This window comes from Bos grunniens, chromosome 5 (assembly GCF_055505025.1).
Source record: "Bos grunniens cultivar Pamir isolate PY7600 chromosome 5, Bosgru_T2T1.0, whole genome shotgun sequence".
Classification (NCBI taxonomy): Eukaryota; Metazoa; Chordata; class Mammalia; order Artiodactyla; family Bovidae; genus Bos; species Bos grunniens.
The window spans coordinates 24020582-24046963 of record NC_141169.1 but is presented as its reverse complement, the minus strand read 5'-3'; the positions used below and the strand labels follow the sequence as shown (position 1 = coordinate 24046963).

Here is a 26382-nt window from a genome sequence, read left to right as displayed (position 1 = left end):
TATGAGGTTGGGTTATTCATATAGGGAGAGTTTAACAGTGTTCATCTACGGGGAAGACAGCATTTGTAGGTATAAAGAAGATTTTTATTTTATACTTTAAATGCTTCTGAATTGTTTTAAAATACTTTAAAAACAAGTATTTTATACCTTTCAATAACTTATTTAAAAAGATGTTATATAGCCCCAAGTAGTAAACTCATAATGGGTCCCTTTCTTTTAACTGTTATAACTTTAAAACTGTGGAATATTTAGTAAAATATCCTTGTATATCCCGTCTGATATTTAAGAAATGTTCTCTAACATCTAGAAACCAACACTTGAAAACGGCTCCCATTAAACCAAACTATCTATATATATACATACCAAATAAATATTTGTTAAGTATCAGTAATCACACATTAAAATTGTGAAAGATGATGCATCACAATGGCAATGCCTACAGGTAAAACTTCTCTCTGTACACATAAGCTAGCATCTGGAGTTTTTATGTTGAACTCTTTATTAGGAGAGATACTGGGATAATCAACTGCATCTAATTAAAGTCTGCTTAGAACTGAAAATGCCTAGTAATCCTGAAGGGAGAAGACATACCAGGAGATTAAATTAATTAGCAGTCAAAGCTAATTAGCAGTAATTAAGATCAAACACAGGTGGGGTACTAGACAGAAAAGTCTGAAGATTACACATTTGGTTTTAAGACTCCCTAATGGTCTTCTTGCCTTCAGTCTTTCCTCTTCAAATTACAAACCAACACAGAACTTTTATAACTTCAGCAATTTGGTTATGAACAAAAGATCACAAGAAAACTGCAGCAATATGAAACATGCAGGAAACAAGTACTGAAAGCCATTATAAAAAAAATTTTAAGGTGGGGCTTGAACTAAAATATCTCGATGATGGGAAAGAAATAAATGATAAACATGAGCAATGGTATGAATCATAGAAAGAAATCTTAGAACACAGCAGTGACTGAGATATGGAGCTATATAAATGGTTTGCTAACCTGTTTTCCTATAATTTACAAAGAGGGAAAAACAGACTGCATGTATAAACTAAGTGGGTACTGAATAAGAAAGAAAAATCAAGGAAGGGTACATAAAATAGGTGAAGGAATTGAAAGACACTATGGTAGCCAAGAGATAAATGGATAAAGAAGATGTAATATATTTATTTGCCACACACAGCAGCTTGTGGGATCTCAGTTGCCAATCAGGGACTGAATCCATGTCCTCGGCAGTGAAAGCACAGAGTCCTAACCACTGGACAACCAGGAAATTTCCAGTATTAGGTTTAGTTAAATAGGTCAGACAGAGAAAGACAAATACTCTATGTTACCACCTATATGTGGAATCTAAAAAATAAAACAAATGTATATAACAAAATGGGCTTCCCAGGTGGCACTAGTGGTAAAGAATCCGGCTGCCAATGCAGGAGACATAAGAGATGCAGGTTTGATCCCTGGGTCAGGAAGATTCCCTGGAGGAGGGCATGGCAACCCACTCCAATATTCTTGCCTGGAGAGTCCCCTGGAGGACACAGGAGCCTGGCGGGCTACAGTCCATGGGGTTGCAAAGAGTTGGTCACGACTGAAGTGACTCAGCATGCACACATATGTAACAAAACAGAAACCGACTCAAGAGAACAAACTAGTGGTAACCAGTGGGGAGAAGGGAGAGATGCAAGGTAGGAGTGCGAGATTAAGAAACACAAATTACTATGTATAAAATAAACAAGCAACATGGATATATTGCACAGCACAGGAAAATATACCCATTATTTTGTATTAATTTTAAATGGGGTAAAACCTATAAAAATACTGAATCACTAGTTTGAGGTACACCGCAAACTAATATAACATTGTAGGCCAATTATGCTTCAATAAATTAAAAACAAATATTGTTCTAACTTAAAATAGACACTACAGTGGCAAAAAAAAAAATCATAGATTTTTTTCCCCTGGAAACTGATGCACAAGTATCATTTTATTACAGAAAGATTATTAAGGGAGAGAAAGGCTTTTTTTAAGTGGAAAAGAAGAGCTGTGCTTTGTTATAATGAATTTAAAACTTTGCACAGATATCTAGTTAGAAATATTCTAAGGACAATGAATAAAAACAATACTTTAAATGACTATATCACAAAATAGAAAAAATTTTAAGAACCCCTGCAAGATTCCCTGAAAGCTTTGATTAAACCCTCCCACTAAAATAAGGGAAGAAAAGAAGTATACTTTCATTTTAGCTACACTTTAAGTAGATTTAAAAGCACAGTTCAGTAGGTGAACATACTGGGTGTTAACTCCTTCAGGCAAAGTACAACCTCAGAAGGCTGTTAACAGAAACAAAGCTGTGTTATTTCTTTAGTGTTCCGTGAGAGATGAAGAAGAAAAGAAAACACTTACTGTCCACGAGGATACCAACGGTGCTTGGTAGTAAAGAACATTTTACTGAGTTGTTCTATCATGGGTCCTTGCTCTAAGTGTTCACTTTTTTCTTCTAATCTGGTTTTCAGTACTAGATCATGTGTTTCTTCATTGTTATGCACTGGATCTGGCCGAGGGATAGGCTACAAAATAAACAGCAGTGAACATCAACGTGTAGGAATGTTAGCCAGCATCTGATTGAGTTGACGGTAAAATAATTACCACCACAGTATCTCAAGGTGGGTAGGTAAGTCACCAGAATGGTTTCACTGAGTCGCACTGTCAGTTAGCATATCAGAATGTACTGTCCAGTGGTTATTTTTGGCTGCACCAGTCATGGAATGTGGGATCTTAGTTCTCCAACTAGGGATTGAAGCTATGCCCTCTGCAGTGGAAGTACAAAGCCCTAACCACTGGACCATCAGGGAAGTCCCCAGAAATATTTTTCTTCTCATATCAAGTTCTGGGTTTCCTTTCCAATAATAAAGTTATTACTTAAATTTATCTTCCCCCAATAATAAAGTACTTATTACTTTACTCTATATTTCTCAAAACTATAAATCGTGCCCATTTTACTTTTTAACTTAAAAGTTTACAGTCTCAGGATTTCCCTAATGGTCCAGTGGTTAAAATTTGATGCTTCCACTGCAGGGGGCTTGAGTTTGATCCCTGGTCAGGGAGCTGAGATCCCACATATCACATGGCTCATGCAAAAAAAAAAAAAAAAAATTACAGTGTCTACAGTCTCTAACATTAAAGTGAGATACAATGAAAAACCTTTATTTGAAAATGACATTTTTATATCCAAAAGGAAAATTTTTCAGTATTTTCATTTTAGGTGACTGCACTGGAATTAAATGATGCTTTATGATAATTTGAGTAGTTTCTTTCCCCAAAGATGTTAATTACTAAAAAAAAAATCTCATTTCTTCCCAACACTAGTAAGATAGCATATGCCCATCAGCAACAGTGGCTGACTAAAGCTCTTAAAAATCAGTGCCTTGGAAAGTCAGCTTACCTATATTTTAAATATTAAGAGATACGACATGTAACACAAGACTGTAACATTATATTAGTTTTATAAAAAATATAACATATATAAAATAACATATATGTATGTTACATGTATATCATATATAAGACATATATATATTTATACATAACATATATAAAAGAGGCTTGCTCCTTGGAAGAAAAGCCATGACCAACCTAGACAGTATACTGAAAAGCAGAGACATTACTTTGCTGACAAAGGTCCATCTAGTCAAAGCTATGGTTTTTCCAGCAGTCATGTACGGATGTGAGAGATGGACTATAAAGAAAGCCGAGCACCAAAGAATTGATGCTTTTGAACTATGGTGTTGGAGAAGACTCCTTAGAGTCCCTTGGACTGCAAGGAGATCTAACCAGTCCATCCTAAAGGAGATCAGTCCTTAATATTCACTGGAAGGACTGATGCTGAAGCTGAAACTCCAATACTTTGGCCACCTGATGCGAAGAACTGACCCATTTGAAAATACCCTGATATTGGGAAAGATTGAAGGCAAGAGGAGAAGGGGATGACAGAGGATGAGATGGTTGGATGGCATCACCGACTCAATGGACATGAGTTTGAGCAAGCTCAGGAGTTGGTGATGGACAAGGAAGCCTGGTGTGCTGCAGTCCATGGGGTCACAAAGAGTCAGACACAACTAAGAGAATGAACTGAAAACATATATAAGCTTTACAAACACCTTATATATGTATTACAACACAATGAAACCTTGAATTTACAAATGAAACGATTCAAACACAGACGTCTTCTTATATTCATACACTATTAATGACAACTACTACATTCTACCACTGTATTAAATGTTAGAGCACATATTCATATTTATTTAGCTTATGTACATAAAAAAATAAAGCCATTTTAAAAGGCAATCTGTAAGTACATGATGGTGGCGCAACTGACTAAGTACTTCAGAAATGCAAAGTAACAAAGACATTAATGAAACATAAAACAGGAGCCAAGTTAGAGCCTTGTCATAGAGTGCAGAATGAGTTCTAGAAGGAATAAAAAACATTACAAGTAAAGCAAAGTAGGTAAAAACACAACAAACAGGTAATCTTAAAAAAGGGACCCTGAGAAAAAAAGATTATAAAAAGCTTTCACAGTTTCAGTTTTCGTGGTTCAGTGGTAAAGGATCTGTCTAAAATGTGGGAGATGCAGGTTCGATCCCTGGGTCAAGAAAATCCTCTGGAGAAGGAAATGACAACCCACTCCAGTACTCCTGCCTGGGAAATCCCATGGACAGAGGAGCATGGCAATCCATAGTTCATGGGGTTGCAAACTGTCAGACATCACTTAACCACTGAGCACTAAGTACAACAATTTGACATAAGTAGAAATAAGGAACCACAGTGTGGGAGGGAATAAGGAGAAAGTATAATGAAGAGGTTAAGAATTTGGGCTTTGGTCAATAACTACTAACTCTGTGACCTTGGAAAAGTTATTTAAGCTCTTAATTTCCTTTCTGTAAAATCTGAGGAGTAATTACCTACTTAATATAGGTTTGATGTGAGAGTTGGGACCATAAAGAAGTCTAAGAGCCGAAGAATTGATGCTTTCAAACTGTGGTGCTAGAGAAGACTCCTGAGAGTCCCTTGGACTGCAAGGAAATCAAACCAATCAATCTTAAAGGAAATCAACCCTGAATATTCATCGGAACGACTGATACTGAAGCTGAAGCTCCAATACTTTGACCACCTGACTCGAAGAACTGACTCATTGGAAAAGACCCTGATGCTGGGAAAGATTGAAGGCAAAAGGAGAAGGGAGCGGCAGAGGATGAGATGGTTAAACACCATTACTGACTCAATGGACATGAAACTAAGCAAACCCCAGGAGATAGTGAAGGACAGGGAAGGAAGCCTGGCATGCTGCAGTTCACGGGGTTGCAAAGAGTCAGACATGACTGAGTGACTGAACAAGCTGCTAATGTTTCTTTTAAGGCCTCAAACAGGAAAAAAGTATTAATTTATTATTATTTTTTAAAGAAGTGTCCCTTAAACATTTAAAGTAATTTTATAAGGTCATCTCTTACATATAGAGTGAAATATTAATATGTCTTTGCAAGTTACTATCAGACTCTGAAGGATACCAGCAAACACTAGATTAGAGCCTATAGTTTTCTCTCCTTTAGGTTATTGTGTTGTTATTGTTTTTAGTCGCTAGTCATTCCTGACTTGTTGTAACCCTATGGACTCTAGCCTGCCAGGCTCCTCAGTCCATAGAATTCCCCAGGCAATACTGGAATGAATTACCATTTCCTTCTTCAGAGAGATCTTTCCAACCTAGGGATAAAGCTGAGTCTCCTGCTTAGCAGGTGGATTCTTTACCACTGAGCCATCTGAGAAGCCCCTTAGGTTACTATACTTGTTACTAAAGATCAAATGTTTTAAATATTATCCGCTATTTTCAAGTTAATAAATGTTCATTGTCTCTCTTCCTATTCCCAAACAGGCTCAATTCTAATATATCACAAATTCTCTCTGCTTTGTATAATTAAAAACATTTTCTTTCCCAGGCACACAGAAAAAAGACATTAGAATTAATGGCTTCCTCGAAGTCTAAACCAAAAGCCTCTACAGACTTAGAACTGACTTTTAGGTTGCACTTGATCTCCCTGATCAAATTTCAAAGAAAGGGTACATGAATATTTCAGTAAAAAGGAAAAACTAAAACTGTATGTCAACTTTAAAAAAACATTTAGAACTGTCATCTTGAATTTTCCTTGTTTTTCTTAAGAATTTTTAAAATTTGACTTTTCAAATTTTCCACTAAATCAACCACTAAAAAGAATTGCCTAATACTTACATTTTTACTTTATTTTTCCAAATTATTATTTTTTTGTCCCTGGTTTAAAATCTTTATTTTCCTAAACTAGAAATCATAAATTCTAGAAAAACATTTTTAGTTTTAATAAGACTTATACCTGGGCGAAAGAGAAAGAAAGATCTTTTTACCTGGATATTTGGAATATAATCAACATCTAGATGCAAATGCAAGTTACCAGAAAACCAATCATATAAATCATTTTAATTTTCTTAAAGTCAGTGTCAGTAGGTATTTCTACATATGAACAGGATCTTTGTATGCAATATGCTTTCTAGGGCCTAGACAATTAAAGGGTCCACCAGAGTTGCAGCTGGGCTTCCCTGGTAGCTCAGATGGTAAAGAATCCGCCTGCAATGCAGGAGACCCCGATTGATTTCTGCGTTGGGAAGAGCCCCTGGAGAAAAGGCATGGCAACCCACTTCAGTATTCTTGCCTGGAGAATCCCCATGGACAGAGAGGAGCCTAGCAGGCTACAGTTAGTCCTTGGGGTCACAAAGAGTTGGACACAACTGAGCAACTAAGCACAGAACAGAACAGAGTTGCAGCTACTTCCTTGAAAAAAGAAAATCCAATCTAAATGGTAAGTCATGTTTAAATACAGTTATTTAATGCTATATACTTTGTGAAATCTGTAAATCTAGATTCAAAAAGAACATATTTTAACAATGTATTTTCATGAATGTTTCCTATTGTAAATAAAGTCCAATCTGTAATTGAGAAACAAAAAATTTCCAAGCTTCTACAAATTTGTATCTCTTAGCTTTAAAACAGAAAATCATGGAGAGGACCCAATGTATTTAGTTGATCAACAAATATTTATTGTGCACCAACCAAGTACAAAGGTTTTCCAGGTGCTGATGATATAGCAAAAAGTAGAACAAAACAGACAAGGCCCTGTCCTCATGGAGCTTACATTTTAATGAAGGGAGACACACAGAATAGCAGGAAAACATCCATTGTGCCAGAAATGATAAATGCTATTGAGAAAAGCAAAGCAAAGAAGGACAACAGGGACTCCAGGGGCAGGGGTACTACTTTAAATGCAGTGGTCAAGGAAGGTCTCTCTAGGTAACAAATAAGGAAAGACCTCAAGGAGAGGGAATAAACTACAGCATTCAGGCAGAGGAAGCAGTAACTACATGGGCCCTGAGGCAGGAGCTTCCTAAGTATCTACCTTAAAGAACAGCAGAGAATCCACTGTGTAGAGGGATTATGTGTGACCTCACACGAGTGATCTCCTAGACTAGAGAGGGATACTGAAGACACCAGAAAGGAGACAACTGATACAGCAAAGGAAGGGCAACAAAAAAACAAACAGAGACGGGTATGTATGCAAGGGAGTGATGATGATGACGACCATGGAATCGATCCCAGGTAAGGAGAATGTATGAGATACGAAAAGGACTGCGAAAACATGGTTCCATCAATCGATGGAGGTCTTAATGAGGGAATAAATAATTCTTGGAGCTGGGAAGCTAGGAGGAGCTGGTAGCACACTAATGGAATTCTTAAACATCTAGATTGGGAGGAAGAATTATTTGTGATTAAAACCTCTCTAGAAAACTACCATGGGCTTCCCTGGAGGCTTAGACGATAGAGAATCCACCTGCAATACGGGAGACCTTGTCCGATCCCTGGGTTGGGAAGACCCCTTGGAGAAAAGAACGGCCAACCCACTCTAGTATTCTTGCCTGGAGAATCCCCATGGACAGGAGACCTGGCAGGCTACAGTCCACGGGGTCGCAAAGAATCGGATACCACTGAGCGACTAAGCACAGCACGGTGGCAAGGAACAACCATGGGAGTGGGGGCCGCTGTAGGGATAAAAGGTCAAGAAGTCAGAGGCTGGGGTAGTAGACAGATCATCTACACGGACGCTGAAATAACAAAGAATTAGGATACAAACAGTGTTGGTGAGTGTCAAAGTACATTTAAAATCTTCAAAGAAGAGTGGAGGGATGGGGAAGGGAGGATGAGAAGTGAACTGCAGGATGACAGCAAAAAAAAAAAAAAGATAAGGAGATAGCATGATTTAATGATCCAAACTACAAAGCAAGCTAGAAACCGTTAGAGAGGAGGAAAGATGACCTGGATATGACAGTGAAGAGCCACAGGGACATCTATTCTTTCTCTAGGCTCAGTAGTAAAAGGGTTTAGGAGAGAAAGCATAACTACTTAAGAGTGCTAAGGAAGCAACGGGGCTAGGGTACAACCAACTTTCTTTTAAGAGTCAGAAGGCGAAGCCAACGTTCTAGAAGAAGTTAAGGTTCTGAGAGACTTTATAAAGATCGCAAGTTTTAATAGAATGCAGATGTTTTAAGAGTTGGGAAGGACAGGAAAAGTGTCAGATTCGTGGATGCAAACAGCTATATGGAGATGAGAATCTGGATAGTGAGAAAAGACCACACAATCTTGGGCTTTTTAGTATAACTGCTAACACAGGAATAAAGCACACAACCAGAAAACTAATACAAAATAAAAATGGGAGAAGACACAATACAGTACGAGCTAGAGGTTACAGGCCAAAAGCCAGTGACTTACACCTGTTTTCTAAAAGCTGTTCAAAGAAATGAAACAGAAAAGGTACAAAATTACTGCCTATGATACCTAGCTAGAATACAAGGTAGGCAGACAAAATGACAAAATTAAAAAGAGAATACAAAATAGCAAACTAAAATTAATTTTTTCTATCAAATCAGTACTCTAGACTTAATGATGATTTTTAAAAACAGCTACCACTAGATGCATCATGTGATGAACTACTTAAGTATTTTTTCCTCAAAAAGCAAATCAAACATTTCCAAATATAGTAGAAGAAGGCTTAAAGAAAAAAGAGAAGGCAATTCACACATAAAATAATAAATAAAGACTTGGGTCAAGTTAAATAAATTGTATTAAAGTAAAAACATAGCCTCCTTTATCTAGTGCTTCACTTTTGAAGAAATATGGAAAACATTAATTAAACTAGGCCACTTAAAATTATGCCCATGTTGGCCCATTAGAAAAAACTAACCAAAAACAGGAAGAAATTCACCAAACATTAAAGGATGATCAGAACCAACACAATATAAAAGTTATCAAACAGCACTCTAAAATACAAACTTCTCATAATTTATTAGCCTGCAGTATACAGTAGCATGGCACACTGTGTTTTTAAAATTTATACTAAGTGTGTTTGATCCCTAGTCAGTAACCTGCCAAATTTTAGGCAAGAAATTGATGCCATAGTTGTGTTTAAATGGTTCACTTTGTGTATTGAAAAAAATCTTTAGAGAAAGAGGAAGAGAAAAATCAAAACAGTAAAATAAAAAAGCCAAAGACAACACCAAATAAAGAAAATCAAACAATTCCCTTCTCTTTGGACACTGTAAAGAAGTGTATTTCAACAGCAAATTAAAAATCATAAGAGATCTGCTCATACATACTTTTGTGTGTTCATATGGAATGTCCACAGAAGGGTGGTAGCATACAATTGTCCTGGCATCAGATGTCAGAGCAAGCTCTACTTTGCTTTAAAAAAAAGAAGAATGAACATTTCAGAGACAGGTTTATACTGTATTCAAGGCAAAATGAGTATTAGAGCTCAAATCTGTTAATCACCAATCCTTGAAGAATAAATGCCTTGTCACTGGACTGGCAAAGGAGGTACCCGTATCACAGCAGACAATTCAGACCATCCCACAAAATATGTCAATTTAACTACCACAACAACCCCATTACCCATGATTTTATCTATTATCCTTTGAATTACTTGTTTTGTTAGTTTGTTCTCCAAATCTTTGGAAGAGATCTTCATGTTCATGCATCACTATTAATAGAACTTCCTTTCCTTATCTAAAAGCTACCTTCAAAAAGCTGTAAGATTACTTGAATTATTAAAGCTGAAGATCAGCAAAATACATAATCTTCCAGGTAAAGGATCACCTGAATTTCCAATCATAAAGACTGTAGCTGAACACTTTTTCTAGATCAGCATTTCTCCAAGCGCCCTTGGCATAATGCAAAACATGTAAGATTCAATCTTTTCAGGTTCAAAAAGTGCCACCTATTATCTAGTCTTATTGCATCACTATCCTAATACTTACTAAATTTACAATTAAAACTGGTGTCAAGAGATAAGAAAATATATTTTTACTAAATTTCACAATAAAACAACTTCATGGGGCTTTCCTGGTTTCTTCAGTGATAAAAGAAAATCTGCCTGCCAATGCAGGTGACAGGGGTTTGATCCCTGGTCCAGGAGGATCCCAGATACCACGAAGCAACGAAGCCCACTGCGCCACAACTACGGAAGCCCACATGCTCTAGAGCCCCGTAGCTCCAACTACTGAGTCCCCCGTGCCTAGAGCCCGTGCTCCACAAGAGAAGCCACCAAGATGAGAAGCCAGCACACAGCAGTGAAGCCCCTGCTCACTGCCACTAAAGAATGCCCAGGCAGATCAACAAAGACCCAGCAGAGCCAAAAATAAATACATAAATAAAATTATTTTTTTTTAAAAAGTAACTTAAGAAAAAAAAATGTTGTAGCTTCTGCACATAGGACTCTGCTATAAAGGACAACATTCCATTCATATGCTACTCCTAGCTCTTAGCATACTGACTAGAACTGAATAAGTACCAAATAATTTGTGGTTAAATTAAATATTTACAATTTAGGATTATTCAATATCAACAAAAGATAAGATAAATAATTGTTTAAGCTAACGGATAAGAACTCTAAGAGAAAATCATAAAAGTAATTAACTTTTCAAAAAAACTAAAGAATGCTTCAGGAAGAAAAGACAGCATTTCTATCAGCACATCTGTCTTAGAACAAATGAAGTATTCACTGAAACACAATGATAAATGATTTTTATTTAAAACATTTATAAGTCCAGACACTGGGTAAATAAGATCACTGAAATATTTTTTAAAAACAAAATTAAAGAAAGAACAATCAGAAAAGAAAGCAGAAATACCAAAACAAGAAATAAAACAATCATTTCAGACAGAGCTAAGAGACTTATTTTTTTTTTCCAACTGGATTTCAATACGTACCAATTATAGTCATCTGGAAGAGAAGAATATGTAGATTTGTGACCAACACAATATAAGGCTCCATCTGCAAAATCCCCAAACAGTAAAATGGATTTAGTTCATTTGAGCATATGTTCTCACACAAATGTAAAGTTAGTTTTACCCATTCAACCAATATTCACTATATTCACTATGAAGCAGGGCTGTACTTGGAGCTAAGGATTCAGTAAGTTAAGATCCTGCCCTCAAAAAAGGTTCAAACCCGGCGAGAGAGGGACACGTAAACGAACAACTCCAATACGAAGATAAGCCCTGTTAGCGCAGAAGAACCGGGAGTAGAAGGGGCACACCGACAAGTCACAAAACAGGAGTATGGGTTCAAGAATATGGATATGATCTTTAGGGTGTTCTGAAGGACGAAGCAGTAAACTGGAGTTATTAGTGGATAAGTACAACGTTCCTTGCTGCTGCTAAGTCACTTCAGTTGTGTCTGACTCTGTGCGACCCCATAGATGGCAGCCCACCAGGCTCCCCCATCCCTGGTACTCTCTAGGCAAGAACACTGGAGTGGGTTGCCATTTCCTTCTCCAATGCATGACAGTGAAAAGTGAAAGTGAAGTCACTCAGTCATGTCCAACTCTTAGCGACCCGATGGACTGAAGCCCACCAGGCTCCTCCTTCCATGGGATTTTACAGGCAAGAGGACTGGAGTGGGGTGCCATTGCCTTCTCCGACAACGTTCCTTAGAGAGGTAATAAAAAGTGCCAACAATCAAAGGAAAGAAAGAACATAAAACTTTAGTGTTGGGAATTCCCCGGCGGTCCAGTGTTTAGGACTTGGTGCATTCACTGACAGGGGCTGGGTTTGATCCCTAGTCAGGGAATTAAGATCCTTCAAGCCAGGGAGCACAGTCAAATAAATAAATAAAAACTTTAGTGCAACTGGAGTGCACGGTCCATAAAAGGGGAGTGTTTAAGTGACAAAATACAAAATAAACTTCAAAATCAACTTTTCTTAATCAAAATGCTGACATTTCCTTTTTTTTAGAATACCTGCAAATTCAAACAGAGAAGGCAATGGCACCCCACTCCAGTCCTCTTGCCTGGAAAATCCCATGGATGGAGGAGCCTGGTGGGCTACAGTCCATGGGGTCGCTAAGAGTCAGACACGACTGAGTGACTTCACTTTCACTTTTCACTTTCATGCATTGGAGAAGGAAATGGCAACCCACTCCAATGTTCTTACCTGGAGAATCCCAGGGACGGGGGAGCCTGGTGGGCTACCGTCTATTGGGTTGCACAGAGTTGGACACGACTGAAGTGACTTAGCTGCAGCAGCAGCAAATTCAAAAGCCATATTTTTTTAACGGTTTGTAAAAGGTTTCTCTACATCCAGAGTAATGGTAATTCTTTTAAATATAAAGGAAAAATGTAGTTCAGTATGGTTAAAAAAAATTCTGAATAAATCTTCTGTAGAGATCAACTTCTCTCAACTAGTCTCTTGCTCCTCAGTATGGAATGCCATCCCAACTTGGTTCAAATACCACTCATCTTTCAAAAGTCAAATGCTACTCTTCCATGAAATTCTTTTTCCCTTTTCCCTGCCCGACAACCCCCATCACAGAAGAGCTGTCTATTCTGCATGCTCCACAACCAACACTCCATACAACATTGCTATACCATCTCTGTGGTCTTTTTTTTCAATGCACCAGTTATTTACATGTATCAGAGATGTCTAAACAAAGTTGCATTTTCCATCTTTGTATACCTCTCCTTTCCCCAAGGACTGTATATACTTAAGAGTGGCAATGGCACCCCACTCCGGTACTTTTGCCTAGAAAATCCGATGGACGGAGGAGCCTGGTACGCTGCAGTCCATGGGGTCACTAGAGTTGGACACGACTGAGCAACCTCACTTCCACTTTTCACTTTCCTGCATTGGAGAAGGAAATGGCAACCCACTCCAGTACTCTTGCCTGGAGAATCCCAGGGACGGGGAAGCCTGGTGGGCTGCCATCTATGGGGTCACACAGAATCGCACACGACTGAAGTGACTTAGCAGCAGCAGCAGCAGCAGGAGTTCTAAATATAAATCCTTACTCGAATACATTAAAAAGTACCTTAACAAAACTCACTAGACCGTAAAAGATTCTTCAGCAAAATGTTGACCCCACAATTCCATTGATGTAAAGATAACAAAAATACAAAGAATTAGAAATATAACCTCATCTTTCAAAAGATTTATTAATTTTCATTATTTGTGCTAATACAGAAGTGTACTCATTAAGACAAATCAGAGGGTAATATAAAAATCATTTATACATATTTTATTTTCTTATTTGACACTGTTGGGGATCTTCTTAACTATGTATGGATTAGTATTAAAAGTCATTTGTATTCTCTGAATATAAACCAGCTAAGTGATCTACATGCTTGCTGAAAGAAAGGAGGGTTGGGTGGCAAAGGAAGGACAGAGAGAATTTACCATTTTTAGGTAGGCAAGAGGGAAAACTCAAGACAACAAGACTTTCAGTTCAACAGAAACTGCAAAATTTCTACTCTGCACTTACAGACATTTGTTTGTACCCTCATGACACATACATTCTACCTTCTATTCCAGGTATTGTTTCCATAGTTGTCTATTTTAACTACGAGTCTAAATAAATTCTTAAATGAACATCCTGTTTATTACTGTGCCCCCTATCATGCTTAACAAAAAAGAAGAGACTGCTAAACTGCCTCTGAAATGTTAATTTCTGTATAATTAATACTCAAAAAAACTTATTTGACATTTTAGCAAGAGAAAAATTCTAGATATGGTTAAGTATCAGAAGTTCTAAAGGCATAATTAGGACTGATGGCAAAGTTAACGTCAATCAATCCAAAGCAACTCAATATGCCAAAAAGAATCTCCCATGAGAGTCAGTTCTCCACATCTCAAGGACTTGTCCTGTTTTATGTATATATTTATACATATACACAGTTTAATTGCATTATGATATGATCTGTAAAAGCTGATAGTCCTATTCATTTTCAAATGCTGAATTATCTTAAATTACTTCAACAAAGACAGTATAGCAGAAAGTATATTGAGAAGACACAGTTTTGACCTTAGCTCTAATTTATCAGATATGCAATTTGGTTGAGTTTCTGAGGGCCAGAGAACTCACGCTCCTTCATCTTCAGAAAGACAATATCACATGATAAGTAAATTATTGTAAAATTCAAAGTTGTAAACATCAAAAGACTTAAGGTGCTTAAAAGTTGAAAATTTTTCACAGTGGCTATATATTTCAAAAGGTTTTAAATGTTCTTTTCAGAGTGCAGGAAGGCCTTTTTATTTGTGCTCGTTGAATTTTCCAATAACCGTTTGCTTTGCCTCTAATCTTTTAACATCCTTCCCTTTTGTATAAAATATCAATAGCAACAGTAATAATAATATTTTACCTTCACTAGTAATAATACAAATTGTGTAGAATAAGGGGCTTCAGGATGCAAGAGGTTAGGTAGTCCCTGATTATTAGGATGACTGAGTGATGATGGAGTTATTTTCTGGGATAGCCCAACTGGTGAAGTCTACATAGACATTTTTAACTTTGCCATGGGCAGATTAACTGGTTTTCAGATTAACCTGAGTAAGGACAAACTGCTGTTTCAGGACATGGACTAGGTAAAAATTGATTAGGCCTGATTTCCCATCAGCCCTGGGGCTGAGTTCCTATCAGGGCAAAAGAGAGACTAATTGCAGCAGAGCTCTCTCCCCAAGTTCTCAACAACAAATGCTCCTAGGTAATCAAGGGCTGACTGCAGTTTTGTTTTCACTGATTTTAGTGTGTATCTGAAGACTCTTAGCAATCTCATCCTCTGTTTACTTAATTGTACTTTTATTTATATCGTTTTTAACCCTCTAGTCTTCAAATAACTCTCTTCCTCTTAACTCAGTTCAGTTCACTTGCTTGGTCGTGTCTTTGCGACCCCATGAATTGCAGCACACCAGGTCTCCCTGTCCATCATCAACTCCCGGAGTTCACTCAAACTCATGTCCATCAAGTCGGTGATGCCATCCAGCCATCTCATCCTCTGTCGTCCCCTTCTCCTCCTGCCCTCAATCCCTCCCAGTATCAGAGTCTTTTCCAATGAGTCAACTCTTCACATGAGGTGGCCAAAGTACTGGAGTTTCAGCTTTAGCATCAGTCCTTCCAATAGAAATGTTCAATTACAAATGGCAGTCAACAGGAAACATGAATAAAGAGATTAAGATTGGGCAGAGATGAGTAAAAATGTTGGCTGACTAGCTAAACATGAAAAAGAAAACCTACTGTAGCATTCTAACCATGTCTGCTTTAGAAATGGGAGAATGCAGTTCACAAACAGAGGAAAAGGGAAGAGAAAAGAAGGTTGGTCAGGAAATAAGATTTTAATTGCCTGTTTATTTATATAGGTCAATGTTTTGACTATCAAACATGTATTACTAGGCTTTGAAGAAAATATTACACTGTTTCTTCAGAAAAGGAAGAAATTACATTAAAAAAAAATTACATAGAAAAAATACAAATACACCAAAATATTAACAATAATCATATCTGTAAGATGGAATTGTACATTTGGCCCTTATTTGCTAATTTTAAGAACTGCCAAAAAAGTAGTATATGAGGACTTCCATGGTGGCTCAGTGATAAAAAATCTGCCTGCCAATACAGGAGACATGGGTTCAATCCCTTGTTGCGGAAGATCCCACGGGCCAGGGAGCAACTAAACCCTAGCACCACAACTATTGAGCCTGTGTTCTAGAGCCCAGGAGCTTCAACTACTGAAGCCCGAGTGCCCTAGAGCCCTTGCTCCACAACAAGAAAAGCCACCTCAAGAAGAAGCCTGAGCACCGAACAAAGAGTAGCCCCTGGTCTCTGCAACTAGAGAAAAAGCCTGAGCAGCAACAAACACCCAGCAGAGCCAAATAAATAAGTAAATAAATAAATACTTTTTTTAAAAAAAAGCAGTATGTGGAAACATAAGTAATTCAAACCAGAAAAAGTTCCTCTTTATTAGTCCTTCACTTGGCCTCAGTTAAATCCCACTTGTGGTCTACAAAGATAACTTACTTGGTCCACATCTTTAACTCTTCATTTATAAATGTTGATATACATATACAGGTCAATCATCTTTCAAATGCACAAATTAGATCATAAAATAGATACTGTCTGACATACACCCCTTTCTATATAAGGATCTTTCCACATTATACAATATGTGGAATAGATATGCCTCCTATATAATAGCAAACATATATAATAACTAAACACTGTAAATTTTCTTCAGTGAACACATATTATGATATTATAATATTTGAAAAAGTTTAAAATCTTTTAACCATTAAAAAAAAACAACACCCAACTTACTTTCAACTGGAAATAAATGTTTCAACATAGTTCTGCTTGATATTGCCCATTTTACTGCTGCCAATGCCATGGTGAATCAAAATGCTTATCAGGTGGTATAAAGATGATTTGAAGAGAAACTGCTTTTAAAATCTGCTTCTAGATATAACAATCTTCACCCCTGCAAAAGCGATAAAGAAAAATCAGTGCTACCTATGATAAACTGAAGCGACACAACACACTGAACAGCACAAAATAAGATCACTACCTAAAACCATAGACACTAACGCAAAACTTTTTAAACAACTTTCCGCTTCCAGGCAATATAGGACAAAGAGCAACACCATCAGATGTTATAGTTATTTCCATTCAATGAGTGCACAGCCAATGTGTAATTACTCTTAGAAACAGTCAGTCACACATGCTACACAGAGCATTCTCCTTTCATAAAGCTAATGTGTCAGTGTACAACTTCCCAGGTACCAAAGACAAGATCTTATTACATCTCTTACAATGGTATTGTTTCTGATTAAATGAAATATTAAACAAGATGACCCAGCCGTGGCTTATTAAATATTGACTTAGAGAAACACACATAAACATCCTATCCTAAAGCCCCGAATAAAATTTCGCCCTCTTATATATGTATGAGATTTCTAGCTTTCCAAGGTGCTTTCACTACCATTCATCTTACTCTCATATTAATCATGGGAAGTATCTTTATTTTGATTCATGAATTAATTAAAGTACAAAATTTAAATAACTTGCTTCCAAGAGCTTCAGAGTCAATCATTTACAAACCGGGAAAGTTTGGGCGAGTCATTAAGCAATCCTCCCTGTCCCTTCCACGGTAAAACGCGGGGAAACAACTCCAGGCTGCTGTGAATAAATGACATACATCATTCGTTTGCAACTGACTATTCTATGACTATTCCCCACACCCCCATCCCTGCACAGTGATAACATCGTACTTTATCAATCTTAGTTGCTAAACTATGCAGATGACTCCTTGCACGGTCAGTACATTAGCACTGACATCCCTGAGTTCCTTTCTACAGTTTACAACCCATTTTCCTATACATTATATGCTCTTTCACAAGTGTAGAAGTTAGGCATCTCCACTTAAAAAACTAAGAACCTAGGCTCAGAGAAGTCAAATGGTTTGTCCGCCCACTTTACCGCTGCTTAATAGGTGGTATGGAGGAAACGCAAACCCCTATCTTCTAACTACGAACTGAGGAACAGAACGTTTTAAACGACATTCTCTCTGAAACCCAGGGATCAGATTATTCACCTCAAAGAGAATTCAGAGGGTATATCCCTTGGCTTGGAATTCAACTCTGAAGAATACAGGGTTGCGGGGAGCCTGAGAGGGGCTGAGGTTTGAGAAATAGGCTATCAGAACTAGCACCTTTCACCTGGAGCGTAGCTCCCACAGGAAGCGAGAGGACACACGCCAGCCCTTCTGCAAGACAGACTGAGTCTGGTAATGCCAGAGGCTTTATCCTGCCGTAGGATAGGACATAGGAGACCTCAACACTTGCCAATAAGCCTCTGGGCCCGCCGAGCTTCTAGGGACCCCTAGACGGGAAAAGGACAGGGCAGCAGTTACCTGAAGTGCTGCTCACCGCGAAGCCGCCATCTTGCCTCAGTCCCGGCTCTAGACTGCACAACTCCACGCGCCTTCCTGGCCCGCGGGGCACTCTGGGAAATGTAGTCTCCGCCGGAAGGAGCCCATGGTGCCGGGGTTGGGGGTGCGCGGCGACGGCGGGTGTGGAGCGGGGATTCATCCAGCCTGCTCCCGGGTTTAGTTGCAGCAGTTCGCCAGCAAGTTTACTAGCACTATCTCCAAAAACAAATTCACTGTTCCCCAGTCATATCCTTAAGAAAGTAACAAACACTGTCTTTTTTAAGTTTATACCAATAATCGGAGCAACTTGAGATCCATCCTCGGATGAATTAGGTTTCCTACGGAAAGAGACATTTCAGAGAAGCATTGAAGGAGTAGTGGCGTTGGATTTAACGTTTGACATGGGGAAGCGGGGCAACCCTTCAACCTAAAAGCCCAGCATTATGTTTTGAGAACGGTGCTGGTTATTTATTATGAGAGGAAGACGTGCAGAATCCTGAACCTTGCCTTGTATCTTAGAGGGAAGAAAAGGCCACGCTATAATGTCTTTCCGGACTATGCTGTAGGGGAAGACAGGGAGGAGAAACAGATTGGAAGGAACGATCAATGGACTCGTCAAACATTCACTGTGCAGAGCTGAAGAGAGACGAATCAAAGACGATTCCACAGGACACGTCTCAATGGCTGTGAGCCGAGTGGGAACCACTGACCAACAGGGAGGCTCAGTGGGGCGAAGAAAGGTTCACAAAGCTGAGACCAGAAAAGAAACCAGCCATGGGCCTGTGCACATAAGGAGTGAGTGTAGAAAAAAAAAAGAAAAGTACCCAGAACCTAGCCAGGAAATTCCAACGTTTAGCGGTCCGGTGGAGGAGGACAGCCAGCAAGGGCCTCTCATAAGCAGCCGGAGAGAGGCAGTGTGAAAACCAATAATACACAGTCTGAGAGTGTGTCAGGAAGAGTTTCATAAATGTAGAGTTCAGTGTCAGCAGTTTTAAAACTAATTTCCAACATGCTAACATTTTGATGTGTAATCTTGCACTTTTTGTCTTTTTGTGTATCTGTACTATGATAGTAGCTAACAGTTATCAGACACATTATGTGTACTGTTTTAAAGTCCTGTGGCCAGTAATGGAGCTGAGACATGAACCTGCCAGCCTGATTCTTCTTCAGTCTCCCTCTCTTTCACACAAACACATTATGTTTAGTTTTTCTTTTATTACTGTTAATATATTCATACATATATCAATAAACACACATACATGCACCCTAGACTATCTTTTCTAATATACCTTTATTCCACTTACCTGTGTATCATGAAAATCTTTCCTACAAACACCTTAAATATTGTCAGTTTCAAACTGCAAGCCTCCTGGAGATCATCAGGACTTATTTAGATGATCAGAGATTCTCACAGTATAAAGTTTTTTCATTATTAGTTGCTTTTATGCAACTCCTAAATTTTAAATTTATTCTACTGCACTCATTCATTCTACAAATATTTACTGAGCACTTATTAGATGTACCAAACACCTGAATAACAGTCTATGTATTTAGAGATTTCACATCAAGTGGGAACTGCAGAAAGTAAATGTATAATTGTATAAGTAATTTATTATCATTGTCTTGAGTGCCTTGGAAAAAATGCTGTGAAACATATAACTATGGTTATGATCATATTAAATTACATACGTTTAATAGCATTGATAAATGATCCCACCAGAAACCATAAGAAATTTACACCAAAAACTGTTAAGTTCTTTCTCCCTTTCCTCCATATTAATAGAACCCCTAATCTTTGACTGAGTATACATCTATTCTGAATTTTAAAATTTACATTTCCCAGCCTCCCTTTCAAACATAGGAGTGGTCATGTGACTTAAGTGCTGGCCAATGAGATATATGGACCGAACAGAAGCAGAAGATATTAAGAGGTAGCAAGGATACACAGAAGAACGATACAAAAAAGATCTTCATGACCCAGACAACCATGATGGTGTGATCACTCACCTACAGCCAGACATCCTGGAGTGCACGGTCAAGTGGGCCGTAGGAAGGAAGCATCACTATGTATCAACAAGGCTAATGGAGGTTATGGAATTCCAGCTGAGCTATTTCAAATCCTAAAAGATGATGCTGTTGAAGTGCTGCACTCAATATGCCAGAAAATTTGAAAAATTCGGCAGTGGCCACAGGACTGGAAAATGTCAATTTTCACTCCAATCCCAAAGAAAGGCAATGCCTAACAATGTTCAAACTACCATAGAATTGCACTCATTTCAAATGCTGACCAGGTAATGTTCAAAATCCTTCAAGCTAGTCTTCAACAGTACATGAACTGAAACCTTCCAGATGTACAAGTTGGATTTAGAAAAGGCAGACAAACCAGAGGTCAAATTGCCAAAATCCATTGCATCATTGAAAAGCAAGAGAATTCCAGAAAAAACATCTACTTCATTGGCTATAATCTTTGACTGTGGCTCACAACAAACTGGAAAATTCTTCAAGAGATGGGAATACCAGACCACCTAACCTGCCTCCTGAGACATATGTACACAGGTCAAGAAGCAACTGGACATGGAACAACAGACTGGTTCCAAATTGGGAAAGGAGTACAAGGCTGTGTATTGTCACCCTGCTTATTTGATTTATATGCAGAGTACATCATGAGAAATGTCCATCTGGATGAAGCACAAGCTGGAACCCAGATTTCTGGGAGAAATATCAATAACCTCAGATATGCAGATGACACCACCCTTGTGGCAGAAAGTGAAGAAGAACTAAAGAGCCTCTTGAAGAAAGTGAAAGAGGAGAATGAAAAAGCTGGCTTAAACTCAACATTCAAAAATCTAAGATCATGGCATCTGGTCCCATCACTTCATGGCAAATAGATGCGGAAACAATGTAAACAGTAACAGACTATTTTTTGGGGCTCCAAAATCACTGTGCATGGTGACTGCAGCTATGGAATTAAAAGACGCTTGCTCCTTAGAAGAAAAGCTATGACAAACCTAGACAGCATATTGAAAAGCAGAGGCATTACTTTGCTGACAAAGGTCTGTCTAGCCAAAGCTATGGTTTTTCCAGTAGTCATGTATGGATGTGAGAGTTGGACCATAAAGAAGGCTCAGCACCAAAGAACTGATGCTTTCAAACTGTGGTGTCGGAGAAGACTCTTGGGAGTCCCCTGGACTGCAAGAAGATCAAACCAGTCAACCCTAAAGGAAATCAGTCCTGAATATTCAGTGGAAGGACTGATGCTGAAGCTGAAACTCCAATACTTTGGCCACCTGATGCTAAGAGCTGACTCACTGGAAAAAACCCTGATGCCGGGAAAGATTTAGGGCAGGAGGAGAAGGGGTCGACAGAGGATGAGATAGTTGTATGGCATCACTGGCTCAATGGACATGAGTTTGAGCAAGCTCCGGGAGATGGTGAAGGACAGGGAAACCTGACGTGCTGCAGTCTGCGGGGTCGAAAAGAGTCGAACACATGAGCAACTGAACAATAACAATGAGATGTAAGCAAATGTGCCTTTGCTGCTGCTGCTGCTGCTAAGTCGCTTCAGTCGTGTCCGACTCTGTGCGACCCCAGAGACGGCAGCCCACCAGGGTCCCCCATCCCTGGGATTCTCCAGGCAAGAACACTGGAGTGGGTTGCCATTTTCTTTGGGTCTTCCCAAATGCTTTGCAAAGTACCTGACACATAGTAAAGCACTCAATCAGTACTAGCAATAATTTTACCTTGTAGGTGGTTAATAAATACTTGTGTAATAAATTTTTATGAATATCTTACCCAAAGAGATTACCTACTTCTTAGACATTGAAATGTAATCCTTCCCTTTTGACTGTCAGGAATAATCCAATGAATGCAATTAAAATTTAGAAAATGACTTAGTCTAAAATGGAAAATAATGATTTCTAGCTTTAAGTTGGTATATCACTTAGTCTCAGAAGAAAGCAAATGACATACTCAGCCGGTATCATTCCGAGCAGTTTATTTACAGAGGAATTCTTTAAGGAGGTATGAGTGGAATCACTCGGAGCAGTAGTAGTATAACCCAGGCTTGGTACTATTGGCTGTTCCTTCCAGATCAGAAGGAATAAACAGGGGGAGCAGTTCCTAGACTCCAGGAGAGAATCCTGTAGTTGGCTACCTGGAGGAGTTGTCAGCTGTTGAAGGGCATCGCCAGCCTGATGTGACCTTGCCAGGAACAATCCAGGGTAATAATTACTCTGACTTCTCTATCCTTTCCCTCTCCAATCTCCTGCAAGGGCTTGTCATTGGCCCAAACCAAACAGAAACCAGAGATGAAAGAACCCCCTCCATGCAGCGTTGTCTAATCAGGTTAACTTCCAGGAGAACACAGTGGATGAGGGGAAAGAGTGGATTTGGAAAAGTGAAAGGGAAGTTCTTGGCACCATGTCAGAGTAAGTGTCCTTGGCATGTTTTTGGTGCTCTGACTGTAAAGCCAGAGATTGGTAATCCAATTTAATGTTATTTAAATATAAACAGTATGATCCTCCAGTTTTAATGGAATAGGAGAAGAATTCTGGATAGCTTTGAGCAGTTATACTTTCATTGAATATGTTGATAAATCAAATAGTGAAATCAAATAAGTGAAACAACTTGGGTAGGAGATTGGAGGCTCACATCACACTGATAAATTAGGTAATAGGTGTAACATGAATTCAGGTAACACTCCATTTGGAGGGTATGGGTGGCAACCATAAGAGGGGGCTCTGCTTCTCCTTCCAGGTCGTGTGGAAGAAGATCCTGGAAGACTGCACTTCCAGACCTCACCCTCACAATCAGCCTAGAAGACATCTCAAATTGCTTGTGTAGGTTACCCCAAGGTACTTGGGGGTTACTTGTTTCCTTCAGTTTTTGAGTGACTTTTAGCTCCTCAGAGAATTTGGAACGAAGTGTAGAAATGATGACATAAATCAAACACACCTATGGACTTCCCTGGTGGTACCATGGATAGGAAGCTGCCTGCCAATGCAGGGGACAAGGGTTCGATCCCTGGTCGGGGAGGATCCCACATGCCACTGAGCAACTAAACCCGAGCACCACAGGGTCTGAGCTTGCATGCCCTAGAGCCTGTGTTCCACAAGAGGAGTCATTGCAATGAGAAGCCTGTGCACCACAACGGAAAGGAGTACCCACTCATTGCATCTAGAAAAAGCCCATGAAACGAAGACCTAGCACAACCAAAAATAAATAATTAAATGAATGAATCAAACCCACCGTGTAGTTTATTTTCCAGTTAGGGTTGAGAACATAATACATTCACAAACAAGTATCTTCTGTGTTTATATTGAAGTATTTAGAATATATAAGAGAATTTGGACTATTAAATTTGCTTTGTGGCCTGATAAATTAGCTTTGATTCTAATTTTTAAAAACTTTTTATTACAGAAAATTTCAAACACATACAAAATTAGAAATAGAAGTATAACAAACCACCACACACCCCTCATTTGGCTTCAACAGTTATCAGCTCATGGGCAATTTTGTTTCATCTATGCTCCTACCATGTACCTTTCCCTACATTATTTTGAAGCAAATCTCAAGTAGCCTATTATTTCATCTATAAATATCTCAGTGCATCTGTTTACTAAGTCACTTCAGCTGTGTCCCACTCTTTGTGACCCTATGGACTGTAGCCTGCCAGGCTCCTCTGTCCATGAGATTCTCCAGGCAAGAACACTGGAGTGGATTGCCATGCCCTCCTCCAGGGGATCTTCCCTACCTCCAGGGATCGAACCCACATCTCTTCTGTCTCCTGCATTGGCAGGTGGGTTCAACATGCAACTTTCCAAATGGTTCATGAATGTCATATTTTCTATTGAGTTTGCTTGTTTGATCAGATCCAAATTAGATCCACACTTTTCAATTGCTTAATATCAGGTTTTAAGTCCCTTTCATTTAAGAGTTCCTTCCCCATTTGTCTTTCTCTTTTTTCCTTGCACTTCTCTGGTAAAGAAACAAAGTGTTTGTCTGGTAGAGATTCCCACAATCTGGGTTTTGGTGAGTACATCTTGGAGCAAACTTTAACATGTTCCCAAGTCTCTTGTGTTTTCCGTAAATTGTGATTCCAATTTGAACTTTTCATTAGGTGACTGATCTAGGCTTATGATTCTGTGTTGAAAAGTGTGAAATAATTATATTGTTTGGAAGCAGTGGTAGAATACTTAATAGATGATTCACTGTATTTAAATTGTTTTTAATTTATAAGAATTATTTAGATGTTTGGGAATGTTTACCTATCCGAAAATTGAAGGGCTGCACAAGAAAATTGAGTATGTTAAATTTACAGGTGCAACTTAAAAGTTCAAATGTAGGTATTTAATTTTCTTTTATGGAAAGTTTCCTTAAAAGAGTTTTATTTTAGTTGCTAGTCTAATAAGCAGAATAATATTTGTAAATTGAACTTAAGGAAAAACTAGACTTTACTCTCATTTCAGTAAATTGAATGTTAATTAAAACAATGCTACTTAAACTAATCTATGGATAATCTCCTTGTGCAGTAAAGCTACCTCAAAAACACCAAAAATGCTCTTATTGGTATAAAGATGTTTTTGTCCTCTACTTTCCAAAATTATACTCAAACAACAAAACAGAGGTGAATGGCAAGAGATGCAAGAATGGCACCTGATTGAGCAGACCAAGTCTCAAACAACTGGTGTCACCACCTATTCAGGAAGAGGGGGTGAGGAAAGGGCTGAACGCTGATAATATTTGAAAGTCAGTATAAGGTGCAATTAGATCCAAGTCTCCCATACACATCAGCCCACCCTGGTCAGAAATGGGCATCTGAATCTGAGAAGCTCTGGACTCAGGAGCACCACACGAGGAGGAGGGCATGGGAGAAGCGCCCAACAGGAAACTGGTGAGTGAGTGCCCAGGTTCCCGTCCTTGTGCAGCTCCGGAATGTCAGCACCCTTTGTATTTTGAGCCTGGTCTGCAGCCTTCCCTGTGACCATATGAACCACCAGATGTCCTCCCAATAAATTCCTTATCTGTTAGTTGGAGTCAATTTCTATGCCTGCACCCAGAAACCCTGGGCATGTGGGATCTTAGTGCCCCAACCAGGGATTGAACACGCACCATCTCAGTGGAAGCACAGAGGCTTAACCACTGGCCCGCCAGGCAAGTCCTCTATCTTGCTCATAAAAAAAAAAAAAAAAAACCAGTTCCTAGGGTGGACCTAATACGTCGTAATAGGTAGAGAATGAAGGAAAGCAGGAAGAGGTGATACGTGCTGCTAGACACATAGCAAGTAAGAACATGGGTGGGTAAAAAGGCAACATGACATCAGTGACAAGGCAACAAGGTGTGAAAATGATAGAGAGAACACAGGTATGATGGATCACGGGATTTTCAGAGTGATGATGAGATCGTCCCGACTGTGGGCTGAGGTTGCCTTTGGGGAGCCGAGATAGAAAGCAAGCAGGAGGTTAAGAAAATGTCAGTTGGTTTTGTGATTAGAAGGTAACAGGAGTAAGTTTTCTAATTGGTGAATTTAAAATAAAGAACTGGGTCTTCTCAGCTGTCTCTTTCCCGCTTCTCTTTCTGTACCTCCCTCCTTTTCCCCTCTGGTTTTCCTTTCTCCTTCTCTCTTTCTTCCTCCTTTCTTTCTCTTCTTCCTTTCTTTCCCCCCAGCCTGTCTTCTGTTCTTATGCCTGCCCACCTCCTCTGTCTTGGTTTAAGGGGCCTGCAGTTGCCTGACGGTACTAAACAATTGGGTGGCTACGCCTGCAAGTGGGAAGCAGGTTGGGGAACTATTAATAAGCTCAAAGTACTGCAGACTTAGAGTTGTTTTCTTCCATTAACTTTACTAGTAATGAAGGCAATGTTTTGGTCTCCATCTCTTTCAATGGGTTATAATTTCAGGAACCTAAGTTAGGTTTTATTTATTGGCTTCCTCAAAACCCAACAATCTGGAATACTGAACACCTGGACCACCTTAAAACCCAACAATCTGGAATATCTAACACTTGAACCAAGTGAATTAGAACAGATAAGAGGAAAGATATGGGTATTGGACCAAAAGGAAT

General features: G+C 38.9%; 1 protein-coding gene across 10 annotated transcripts in view; it reads right to left on the bottom strand.

The window, feature by feature from the left end:
* The window catches only part of MRPL42 (mitochondrial ribosomal protein L42), a 30776-nt gene extending 12428 nt beyond the window's left edge, over positions 1-18348 (bottom strand). For 2 of the 10 annotated variants that reach the window (XM_086399040.1, XM_086399045.1), the window contains exons 1-6: positions 18305-18348; positions 17461-17571; positions 16714-16873; positions 11340-11403; positions 9728-9812; positions 2402-2565 (exon numbers count right to left, since the gene is read on the bottom strand). In XM_086399040.1, coding sequence (XP_086255166.1) covers positions 2402-2565; positions 9728-9812; positions 11340-11403; positions 16714-16783 — 383 coding nt within the window. In that variant the 5' untranslated portion in view covers positions 16784-16873; positions 17461-17571; positions 18305-18348. The remainder of the gene's footprint in view (positions 1-2401; positions 2566-9727; positions 9813-11339; positions 11404-16713; positions 16874-17460; positions 17572-18304) is intronic. The other 8 variants (XM_086399038.1, XM_086399043.1, XM_086399041.1 and 5 more) reach the window with 4 other exon arrangements.
* Positions 18349-26382: the final 8034 nt, after the last annotated feature.